Source organism: Tyto alba, unplaced genomic scaffold, assembly GCF_018691265.1.
Source record: "Tyto alba isolate M040663 unplaced genomic scaffold, T.alba_DEE_v4.0 Super-Scaffold_6, whole genome shotgun sequence".
NCBI classification, from domain to species: Eukaryota; Metazoa; Chordata; class Aves; order Strigiformes; family Tytonidae; genus Tyto; species Tyto alba.
In genome coordinates, this window is record NW_024881327.1 from 19989653 (window position 1) to 20002128 (window position 12476).

Genomic DNA, 12476 nt, shown 5'->3' on the forward strand with positions numbered 1-12476 from the left:
CTGAGCTTTTTAAAAGCTGTAGACTAAAATATGGACTCCTCTGCATTCATAATTAGATATGTCATTAAAAGGCTTAGTCCTTAAAAGTGCTCAGTGTTCTGTCACTCACATGGATAAATGATATGTTAGAACTAAAGGAATGCTGTCCATTTCATGAATAAAATAGCAGCACTGGTTGTTCAGGGCATGATCACGGATCAGGCAGTGAAGATTTCTCAGCATCTTGTAAATTGCAACTGTCTCAGCTGCAAAGCTAAATTGAAGTGTTGTGTTTAGAAGCATTGTGGGCTTAATGTAAAGTAGCATTTTGAGTTAGTATTTTGTGTATGAAGACATAGGTAGAAGAGGAGACATCAGAGGAAGCTGTGTGACATGACTGCTCTCGTAGCTCTGCCTAGTCACAGAGCTGATTTGATGAAGTCGCCTTTTGCAAAAACGCACTAGTCAGGAAAGAAAATTAGTATGTTCCACACGCAAGATGGAAGCTATTTCCTTAAGTGAAAAATCCAGATGCTTGATACTGGTTCAGCTTACAGTTTGTGTGACAGCTTCAGCTCTGCTTAGTGCTATACCCGTGTTACAGTGTGGTGACCGCTGAGTACCTCTGGAACCCATTTTGGAGGAACATATGTGTACCATCAAAATGAGGTGGTTCATTGATGTGACACAACATGCAAACACAGGAAGCCTGTATAAAACACTCCCATTCTCCTTTCCTGTCTGGTCAGTAGATACATAGGCATGTCGTATATGAGTGTGTATATATATTTCTTTTCCGTTCTAGTACTCGTGAGAGCCTGGCATCCAACACTTCAAGTATTGTTGAAAGCAACCGACGTCAGAACCCCGCTCTGAGCCCTGCGCACGGTGGCGCAGGCCCCACGTTCAACTTCCGAGCCACTGCAGACCCGCCAACAAGTGAAGCTGAGAAACTGCAGAAACCTGCTAACTGCCTGCAAGCTTCTGTCACTAGTGTCTGATAGTCATCCTGCCTCAGATCTTCTGTCTCAGCCTATACAGCAAAGTTTACGACACTGGGACTGATGTTTACATCTTTGGGAAAAAAATGTAGAAAGCATCTCAACCACAGTTTTGGTGTTTACTTAAACTGTGCTGCTATGTAGACTAGGGGCAACAAAGAAATCTTTATTTCAAGGTATTGCTTTTCACATTTGCGGCTCTGTAGCAACAGAATAGCAGTAGGGATAATATGTACACTTTTTGCTTCACTTAATTGTAACTGAGCACATATATGAAAGTCTAGACACTGTAAGTGTAATCTGCATTTTCAATGTCCATGCAGTTGCCAACTTCATTTAAAAAAAAATGCCACAGATGTGTGATGCCCCTGGTCAGAGGCTAAACTCTGCTGGAGAGTTGATCGTTTTTTACTTCAAAAACTGAGCCACTGCTGAAAGTAACCAGCCAGGATCACCATGAGGAAAACCAATGCCAAACATGACAAGTGATGACCTCAGCTCTGTCTGTGAATTATTAATACTAATCAGTCATTTTCACTGTGCATTTTTGTGACACAATTTTGCAAATACCCGTTGAAGCGAGTAAAAAGAGGTTGGGGTTTTGTTTTGTTTTGTTCTAAGTATGGTGGGTGGGAAGGGAGGCGGCTTCTCCTTTTGTGTTTCAAAAGTATGAGAGATGTTTACCTACTGAGACTTGCTACTTGACCTTCCATAGTCACAAATGAGGCGGTGGGCCTTTGTGTAGAGGGGGAAGTGGGGAGGGAAGGGAGAGTTATAACTGTCATGGAGCCACAACGTGGAGTGACACAAAATATAACAAATGTCTTCAGTATAAATCAAGAATTTAAAGAAGATAATCTAGTTCTTGTGTCACTTCTGGTATTGCAACTTGCCATTAATATAGGAATCAGGATAACTAATTTCTTGGAACAAAAATATTCTTTATGATATAAATGACAAGTATGGCCTGAAGAATTGATTTCTTTCTAGTGGAAGGACATAAATCTATTTTATGTAGCTTATTAAATAGAGTGCCTAAATTAGGCTATTAAAAATAGCATACATTTTAGTGATTATCAGAGAACAAAATTTAGAGAATTATAAACTTCTGGCCTTTTTATTCAGTGGATGTTATTTGCAATTCAGCATTTTATGGACATGTCTAGTTTCTAGAAATTAAATGTGTCCACACTGTTGGCAGTAGAAATCTGAATTCTGTAGGTATGGTATATCCTAATTGCTCTCCCCTAAACAGTTACTCCAAAATAATTAGTACTGTGCTAATTACTGCAGAGTAATTTCTAAGGATAGTTAAACTCCAAGAGTAATTTTTAGGTATAGGGTCACATTCTGCTCTGTTACTCATGCAACGTGGTAACACAACAAACTGACTCCAAATTTAACTCTTTTTTTTTTTTTTTTTTTTTTTTTTTTATCAGAACAGATGAATTGGTGGAAGAAAAGATTCTAAAATGTTCAACAGCCCGAATTGTTGCATAGAAAAGGGATGTTTACATTGTCTAGCTCTTGTAGTACACAGGTATGAAACCCAACTGTACATATTAAAACCCAGTATTTTCATCAGGTTCTGGTGACATGTATGACTCTGTACACAAAGTCATTTGAGCTTCACTCATGTTCTCTATTGTCATCAGGAGTCTTTACTGAAGATTCAGCCTTATGTTACACACTTGGATATAATTCATTTACTTATAAAACAGCTTTCTGACTCTGGACACAATCAGTTTCAAGTTCTGTCGAGAACACCCAGTCAATGCACAGGTCTGTTTTCCTTGGTTTCAGTGTATAATTTCCATTTCACAGGAGCAATAAGACCTTTCAGTGCACATAAAGGAAATTATTGTGCTTTTGGTTGGTTATCAAAGTCACTTGGCCTTTAGCCTTCTGCCTTACCATACCTTCCAAGATGTGCTCTAATTACCATATAATGCTTTGCATGACGCATCTTATTATTCAGTATGTAACTCCAGCCGTACTTACTCCATGCGAACTGTAGAGTCAGAGTTTTTGTGGGGAATTGTCATATACTATGCAGTGGCTGACTGTGATTTTGTTTCTGAGATGAGCTCTGACATCAGTAGTATGTATCAATTCAGTAAATAAAAACGTCGAAACGATAAAATTTACAGTGATGATCTGAAGTACTAATGGCAGTATTAAAATGTGAACAGCAAAAACAGATTTCGCCTTTGGGGGAAATATTTGTTTGTCAAACTGATCAGAATTTATGCAGGCAGCTGGTTGTACAGGAGACATAATTCCAACAATATACGATAATACATACCTATAAACTGTATAGTATGTTATTTCCTAAAGTTTCCAGAGATCAGCAGACAACAGAAATGTCATATTAATGTTGACATGGCACTGTACCAATGTTAATGTGACTCTTGGAATATAGAATGTAAACAGAAGTTTCAAATAGAAACGTTTTAATCTTGAATTATTTTTTTTTTTTTTTCCTTTTTAAAATCAACAATGGAATATAAGGAAATTCCATCTTGAGGTTCTGGTAACAAAACCACAAGAGTGGAGCTTGAGTGCTTTATGTCACCCTAATCCTTTGATGAAATCATAGCCTTGTATTACGTGGTTGCTTATCTATCATTCTTCTAATGTATCAATTTAAAGGTTTACAGAGTTAGATTAGGTTGAATCTGTGTTGTGTTCAACTGTAAAGGGTCAACACAAATCTGTCGGCATTTTGCACACTTAATATGTATTATTATAATACAACATGTTACTTTTATGGTAATTTTTTTTACACATATAACTACCTCCATGAATCTGATGAAATGCAGCAACATGAAACGTGTATTGTACAAAGCAAGGTTGAAAACTTTGAAGCATTAGGTCATGGCATTCTCTTGTGTGTCAGTGCTTACGTATGAAGTCATCATGTTTCCATTGCCACAGTTTCCTTCTACGATATTAAAATTCTGGCTTTCAGATGAGTCACTTAAAGACTTTGACAAGGCTGCATAATTGGGATAAAAGTGAAAGGGAGGCTGAAACCTTCCATCCTCTCCCCAGTTACTGCTAAAATTTCTGCCTGGTAGAACTTGAAAAAGTGTTTGTAATTTAGCAAATTAGGGACATCAACAGTCTCTGAAATATGATTGACAGTTTAGGGTTTAACAGAAGACACTCTGGTTATTTTCTTGGCAGCCTTCAAATACTTTGGGCCCTATTCTGCCTCCATCTTTGTCAACATATCAGGTCATGGTTTCTCTGAAGTGGCAGAGATGTTAAAACAGCTCTTCCTTTAATGATACACACTCTAGTCTCTAAATTGTGTGCATCTGAAACACTTGCTTCTTTAATTGACTTCACTGGGAGCAATATTAGGGTCCCTACTCGAGGTATGTGCCTATTGTTCAAAGAACGGTGGGCGAGTTTCCAAGGAAAATGGAGCTGGCATTTGAAAAGTAGCCAGCTGCAACAAGCCACCTTTCAAGAGGGAGGAAAGAAAGAATTTTCCAAAAACCAAAGGAAGAAAGTGGCAGTTGAACTTCAGCAGATCCCATTTATGTACAAATCCCGATTTATGAACACCTCTTTCAGCACGCCTAGTACCATTATCCTGATGCAAATTAATATACAATCATCAGTTGAGCTGATTTTGCTGTTTTAAGTATTTCAGTTAAAAAAGATTAGAAATCACTAGCCATTTGACTCCTTGCACCGCTGTAAAATGTCAGTTATACGTGAAACAACGTTCTCTCGACTTTAAGAAGTAAAATGTATTGGAAAACAAATATTTTAATGAATATCCATGGCCTGAGTGCTTGCCAGCAGTTGTCGTTCTTAGAAAAGAGATCAGGCAAAGCAGTATTCAGAGGCCATCATAAACACGGATGATACTTTGTACTTAAATCACTCCTTTTCGCCCCAGGGCCTCGAAGCACTTGACGTGGTACCAGCTAAGCCTCGCGAGCCCGTGGGGTGGGCAGAGTTCACTGATCCTACTTCATGTCCAGGCACACTGGAAAAAACGAAGGGTGAGAGTCCGTGGACTAACCGCTTAACCAGTGGCTTTCTTAAAGTTACCGGAATAAGTTTAATAGCTAACCAAAGTGTTTCGTGTTTATACTCTGAAGTTACTCTTTTGATGCGTTTGGTTTGTTTAAGTCAAGAGAGAAACTAGTTTGCGGTCCTGCAGAGACTCTTGGATTAGCGGTGCCAAAACCAACCAAGTTCTCAGTCGTCAGGGTACTGCCAGCAGTGGTTTTAGAAACAGTTATTTTAATTAAAAATTTGTTTTTCAGATACATTTCGCAGAGCTTTTCCCAACACAGTTGTTCAAATTGTTGTGCTGAGAAAGCAAATAGCACTCCTAATCTGGTGTCACACCCACAGTTTACAATTCTCTTTGCTCTTCTGAAGAAAACTGTACAGTATTAGAGAGAAAAGTTCTATTTTTTACGAAATTCTTTAAAAAAAAAAAAAAAAAGGTATATATCTAAAGTGTTCCCCCCCAGCATAAGTAAAGTGCATCGTTACTGCGTGAGAAGCATGCAGTGGACCCACCGAAAGCCACGCTGGTGCTAGAAGAGAACGGGACTATCGCGCTTCTTTTATAGCGGCGCTCTGAACGTCGGTTTCAGTTACGCGGGGGTAAATGTGGCGTAACTCCCCTGGCCTCCCGCGGGTCTGACGGAGATGGGAGTGGGTGGTTAACTCCATTGAAGCTCAGTTCTGAGCTGAGGGTTTCCCGCCTTCCTCCCGCCCGCCCCGGGGCACTGAGCGCAGAGAAGGAGCAGGAGGCCGCGGGGGCGCCTGGCCGGGGATGAGCGGCCGGGGTGGAACCCCCGGTGCAGCGCACGGCCGGGACGCCGCGGCGGCCGCCACGCGTTTCCCAGCTCGGAAGGGCCATTCGCCCCGCGGTACGCTGCCCTCGTGCTGTAGAGCGGGCAGAGCCACCCGAAGGGTACCCACCCAGAAGTGTGAAAGGGCCCTTGGAGTAATTGGCACAGATGTTACTTTTATGTGTGGAGGAGACTTAAGTTTAAAGGGATCGTAACTCTGCAGGTAATTTTCTGTGAGTGGCTGAATGTGGCTGTTGCATTAGGTTTAAATGAGTTAATAAATGCAAGTGGGACTTACTGTATGTTAGAAGGGAGTTTTGCAGCCAAGACTGCCTTGTATAAATGTGTTTGCACTGAAAAAAAAAAAAAAAAAAAATTAAAAATTACTTGGTCTCTGGTTGCTGTAAAGGTCATCCAAGATGGATGTTCTGTTTATATTGTATAGTATTTCATATGAAATAATTGCAGTTCATGAAATGTCTTCCCTAACGTTACTGATTTATAACAGCACATTTGTAACATGGTTTTTATTGTGTCAGTGTACCATATTGTAAATGATGATTACTTGTCATGCTTAGTATAATAATTTAAAGGAAAAAAAAAAGGACAGGGATTTTTGTAAGTCTATATTTGAAAGTCCCTCCATATGGTAATATTGTGTTCATGTTGTTTATGTAGTGTTGTGTGAAATATCCATTTTGGATTGTGTTACTTTTTAAGATATTAAATAACATTTGGTTATATGTTTTAAGTGGATTCTTTGCACCCATCGGTGGTTTTTAGAGAAAATACTTACGTCTCCGCTTAACACGCCGTTTCTCTCCCTCACTTAGGAAACCTTGCACAACAAACCAGAAACCTCAGAAAAACAAGGGCCATAACAACTTGCTGTGTTCATGTACGCTTCCTAGAAGGTCTCTTGAGTCATTCTAGTAAGAGTACAAGGGAGAAAATTCACTGATTTTGAAGCATCCGGGTTTGGACCGGACGTGAGGATGACGGGTGCAGGGGGCCTGTGGCCCCCGCTGCAAATGAGAGCGCCCAGCTGAGATGCACCCGAGCTCCAGGAAATGGGAAGTCCTCTAGGGCAGCCTGATGCCAGGAGCAACAGGTGCCAGGTCCCTCTTTTCCTCTCCTCTCCATCCTCATGAGCCGAAGGAAGACCTGGTGTGCACACCCAGGAGAAAAGGCTCTAGCAAGGAGGTCTTTGTCACATTCTTCAAAAAACAACTCTTTTTTTTTTTTTTTTTTTTTTTCCACGCGGTGACAGCAGCTGTTTGGAAAGGCCCAAGTGGACAACGTAGCACGCAGGTGCCATTTTCCTGCTCTCTACCACCACCTGGGAGAAGGTTTTGAGGGGGTTTAGGCTCCAGAAGCTTTGCCAGAGTTTTGCCTGGAGAACTGCTGTTTGCCAAGGTTGGCTATGAGTATTTACAGGATTTACAAGGTTAAAAAAAAAAAAAAAAAGCATCTGTTGGAAGTAGGTGCTGTCATAAGCACCTTGGCTTGTCACCTACTAGTGGCGCACACTACTGCCATGGTATTTGTGGTCTTTGCTGGTTCCCCTTCATCCATCCCCTCCCTTTGTAATCCATCTCTTTGAAATAGTGAAATTTTAATTATAGGGGGGAAAAAAAGCCAAATCCAGGCAGGGTTTGGTTAGGGCTTTATGCCAACAGTGACCTAGTGCCTCCTACAGGCAAAGCCAGTTGTGGGTGCTCAGAATCAGACTTTGAAGGCCTTTTCAGTATTGCTGGAGAAGTTTGCAAGCAGGTTCCCCCTTACAGAGTGCTTGGTTTCTGTTTCTGTCCTGATGGTGGGCTCCTGTTTTAAGTGCTAGATTAGGCTGATTGTTATCTAGAAGGAAACTACTGTTGTCCAAACCCATCACATCTTGCACTTCAAAACTTGCTTGCTTAGAAACCTGGCTTGAATTCTCTTTATACTTACTCTGCTGGTGGGTAAACTGAAGATCTTAAGCAAGTGACATCTTTTTAGTGGAATGTGGCCTATAACATACTTAAAATATCTAGGGCCACTGCTTGGCTGAAGAACTATTCTTTTGCTGTTGGATCGTGCCTTTCTGCTGAGAACATTGAGTCAAAACAGCAGATTTCCATCCTTCAATCTATAACATTTTTGAAAGTTCTCCTTCTCTCCAGACTTTCCCTCCATCAGCCTCTCAACAGTTTCTCTAGAGTCTGGATTTTTTCCTCTCAACTTATTTTCTATAATGTCCTCCTTCCATTTTCTCTTTTTTTCATCTGTCAGAATCCCCTCCTCTTCTGCTCCTTTTTGGCGTTTATTCTCCTTCAGGTTGTTTTTTTTTCCCACGCATTACTTGACATAAGATGCTCTCTGCCTCTTTTCTCACCCTCCCCTCTCAGAATGTCATCCTAATCCTATAGTGTCTTTTTCCCACTTTTCCATTACTTTCTCTTTTTCACTCTGCCAGAAAGACTTCAGAGAAGAAAAGGTGGTCAGCTGCTTCCGGATAGGTGCTCCTGCCAGCACTTCCTTACAAGCCTGGCTGCTGCAGGTTTGTGATTCTAAAAAAAATAGGGCTGTAAATGTGCCCTGGCTTTTATTCCCTTCTGTTCTCTTCCTCCTTTTGACTGCTGCTCCTTTTTTTTTTTTTTTTTTTTTTTGTCTGTGTGCTTTTCTGCCCAAGCATCTCCGTGCAGCACTAGAACAGGTCACGTTTGTGTTCCTCAGGGCAGCAAGCAAGGCCCTGGGTAAATGCTTAGAAAAGCAATTATAAAAATACCCAGCTGTGCTTCTCAGAATGGCTACAAGGAAAACGGCATCATCTGGCTAGCCTTTCCTAAACTGCACGGAGGGAGCCCACTGCTCCAACACTCCCGTTCACCGCAGCCAGTACGTGAAGGAGAAGGGTTTTGTAGCAGAGTCACAGATGCTGGAACTTCGATAGCTGCCAGTGGTTTTGTGTTGAGATGGCTGAGCTTGCATTTGTAAGCAATTTCCCTCAACGCCTGTAGGTCCTTATATTTAACAAAGTATTTTTAGCCCAGCTGTCACAGAAGTGATGAATGAGGACTGGGAACAGGAAATCCCAAGTACTTTTTTTTTGACATCTTTTTTCTTACCTCTCATCCTAATAAGCACAGAAAACCTAACCCTATGCTGCCAGCTATTTGAAAGTAAGCAAACACAGTAAATAAATCTACCAGCGTGTCTGTGTATACACTAAAATAGTTACGTAGCCTGTTTGCTTGCTTGCTTTTAATCCTGGAGCTTTGTGCTTTGACTTCTTTGCACCTCCCTCCTCTTGTCCCTGGGCTTGTCGCTGGTAAAATCGGACGGGTTGTCTATTAAGTGCCAAAGAGAGTCGGTCTGGCAGGAAGCTGCAAAAGCAGCAGCGTCTTGTGCATTCAGACTTTGCACCAGTAGCGAGGAAGCAGGCAGGAGCCAGCGGCCTCTCCGGCCTGCGTGGGCTTTCCTCGTGCAGAAGTGGAAGGGTGCACCGGCACGGGCGCCTCGGCTCCGAGCAGGCCTGTGCTCCGGCCGGGGCTCTGCCGGTTGCCCACGCTCCCCCTGCCGCAGTTCCCGTTGCAGGGCGGGCTGCACCGCTTGCTGATGAAACTTCTGCGCCAGAGGATGCGCGTCAGGAGCACAGCCACGGCACTGCGGCCCTCTTGGGCCCTGTTAGCTGACGTTTTGGAAAATAAGGACCTAGGCAATTAATTTCGCAGGGCAGCTGGTGCGCTGAAGGGATTCGAATGCAAACGGTGTCCCCTGACCCACTGCTGTCACTGTGTAGCCGTGGTCACCGCCACGTGCGCACCACCGCGCGTACCGCCAGGCAGCGACTGCCAGGGGCAGCCATCGAGGTGGCAAATTTGAGGACTCAGAAGTGCCAACCGCACAGCTGGGTGTGCCTTAGGGTTGTGGGCAGTGACCGGGATGGGGACCGCAGAGAAGGGTGTTTGCCTTGCTGGCCACGGCAGGTGGCTGCTGCCCCTGCCTCAGCGGCAGGGCCCCCTTCCTCCTCCTGCTCTGCTGCTCCTTGCTGCCGGTTGCCCAGCTCACCCCAGTTGCCTTGAACTGAACCCCCAGTCTCCACCCCCTCCCCGGTGAGCCGTGAGGCCACAGCCCCTTGCTGCCACTTGCCTCTGGCTCGGGCCCAAGGTGAACCTGCCTGAAAAATCCTATTTAGCATCCAGCTGCCCCAGTTTGACATGCTTCTGCAGGACACAAGCTGGTGATGATTTTTCAGATGCTTGTAATGGGGCCAGCTGTAACCTTCATCTAAGGCACGGCCCTGGCAGAGCTGCTCAGTAAAATAGTAACCACTTTTTTTTTTCTTTGTTTTTTTTTGTTTTTTTTTTTTGGTTTTGTTTTTTTGGTTTTTTTTTACCTAGACAATGCAGTATATTTTTTTCTCTTCCAAAGGGGTGCTGAGACACCTTGCCTGAAACTTCCCAGGAAACTTTGGGTCTGCGGCTGAAGCATCGGTCAGGGGAGGCACCACAAGGAGGATGGGGGCAGGGGCCGTTTTGTCCATCGTGGTGCAAGCACACGAGGCCACCTCAGTGCCCAGCCCAAGGAACAGAGGTGCAAAGCCCAGAGAGGGACCCTGGTCAGAGCCCAGGCCACCTGCCTTGTCCCACAGAGGGGAAGGACGCGGCCAGCCCACGCAGTAGGAGAGGAAACCCAAAAGCTCCTCAGCTCTGTTGTTGCTCTGCTGTCCCTTGGCTCCTGTGCCCAGCAAGCTGGCAGCCCCCCAGGAGCCCTTCTCGACAGCACAGGCAGTACTAGTGTCCCATCTCCTCCTCCCCACTTACTTCTGAAGAAACTAATTTTATCTTCCAACCACAGTGTTTTATTTGTAAGTAGTTGCCAGTGGACCCTAGAGATTTATTATTCATTCACAATGAAGAAACTCAAGAGTCCTCAGACCTAAGGCAGCCAATATATTTATTGTTCCTCCTTAAAGGTAGACCCTTTGCCTGTTACAGTTTTATTATTACCTATAACCTAGTATGGAGAGACAGTATTTCTCATGCTTGGCTGTTAGACAGCAGATAACAGTTTCACCAAATCACAGCCTGTACAAGAAAAACAAAATGAGAAACCCTCTTATTTTTTGAGGCAGAAGTAAAAAAAAATAATATCCCAGAAAACTAAAGCCTTACATAATGACAAACAGTTTTGAAAAGCTCCTCTACTGTGTTTAAAACATTTGCCTGGAGGCAAGTGGACTTTCCTTGAACCAGAAACTAATAAAAGACTTGCCTTAAAATATTTAGACCATTGCAGATTTCAGAACTGTTTGTCTTCCTAAAAATGAGCCACTTGGGATGTTGCTGAAGACGAAGCTGCCTTTTTTGACACTGGATTAGTAGCAGAGTTTACTAATCCTCAGGTCCAGACGGTCAAGACCACCAGATTCAGTCTCAAGACAGAGCAGAGCGGCTGAGTTAGTCCCACATATCAGGCTAAAAAGGAAGACTGTTGGCATATAGTTTCTGGTAAAAAAGAAGGAAATAATCTCTGGACTATACTGACATGAAGTGTGTGAATTGTGTGTCTCGTGACTGCTGCCTTGCCATGGATAATGCAGACAGTGGTGCAACCCTGGCATGGGTCTCCATGAACAGGGTCAATGGGTGACCAGCTTCTGCTCAGATTTCTTCCAGCTTGGGGCCTCTGCAATTTGAGGGGAAGAGAAAGAGGGTGGATGCTTTTCCCCAGGAGGAGAATGAAGGAATCAGAGTATCAGGGCTTAAAAACTTGAGAGATTTCACTAAAACGAAAAGGAAAACTCAAAGAGGGCAGAGGAATGTGAGGGTGTACTTCAGTAGCAGGGAAGTCACTATTGGGACCAGCAGTTTGATAAGAAAGATTTCAACTCAAGACAGAATTAAAAAATCTTCACATTACATGGAGACTGAAGGATCCTGGGCTCCCAAAAGCCGGCTGAGGTGGGGAACTACACGTGCCTGCCTTTCTGGTTTTATGCAGACCTAAAATAAAGAGCAACCAATGCTGGAATATTCTGCCCCTTGCCTGTGGTTGTGCTGTGAGGATGTGGTGTCCCTGAGCGATGCCCGGGACGCAGCGTGGCCGCTGCGGGCAGCCAGGGCTGGCTCCCCGGAGGTGCCCCCTTCGCGGGCGGAGCGGGATCCTGGAAGAAGCCCTGCGGGAAGGGAGGGATGGAGAGGGACCCCAGCAGGGCCGGCCTGGCAGCGCTGCCACGGGTGCTCCTCCTCTCTGCTGCCTAAGCGCAGTGGCCCTCCTTGATCCTGGTTAACTCCTGGCCCGAAGAACAACTTGCTGTCCTTCACCCTCTATGTAGGAACTAGGCTCGGCTTGCAAAACTGGTGAGGTGCTCGGTGTTCCTAGTGGTATTCCCCTCTGCTCAGGCAGCCCCCTAAAATGCAAGTCATAATTGCTTGTCTCAGCCCATCAGCCTTCCATCTCCCCCTGTGCTCAGGAGGTTTCTGCTTGTCAACGTTTTTCTCACTCTCAAGGCTCCCACATTAATCTTGGAATAAAACCTTCTTCCTTCTTTCCCTCCGTTCCTACCATACATGCAATAACTTGCTGTTTGTTCCATTGCAAAGGCTGCAGAGAGCCTCCAAGCTTAGTTTGTGTCCAAAAAACCATCCTCTCTCTCCAGCAGGAGGAGGTCTGTGATGCATCC

The 12476-nt window shown here is 44.1% G+C and overlaps 1 protein-coding gene across 8 annotated transcripts in view; it reads left to right on the forward strand.

The window, feature by feature from the left end:
- Positions 1–6552, forward strand: part of STOX2 (storkhead box 2) — a 148010-nt gene extending 141458 nt beyond the window's left edge. For all 8 annotated transcript variants that reach the window (XM_042807788.1, XM_032999027.2, XM_032999026.2 and 5 more), the window contains one exon: positions 785–6552. In XM_042807788.1, the coding sequence (XP_042663722.1) occupies positions 785–980 (196 nt within the window). In that variant the 3' untranslated portion in view covers positions 981–6552. The remainder of the gene's footprint in view (positions 1–784) is intronic.
- The last annotated feature ends 5924 nt before the right edge of the window (positions 6553–12476 follow it).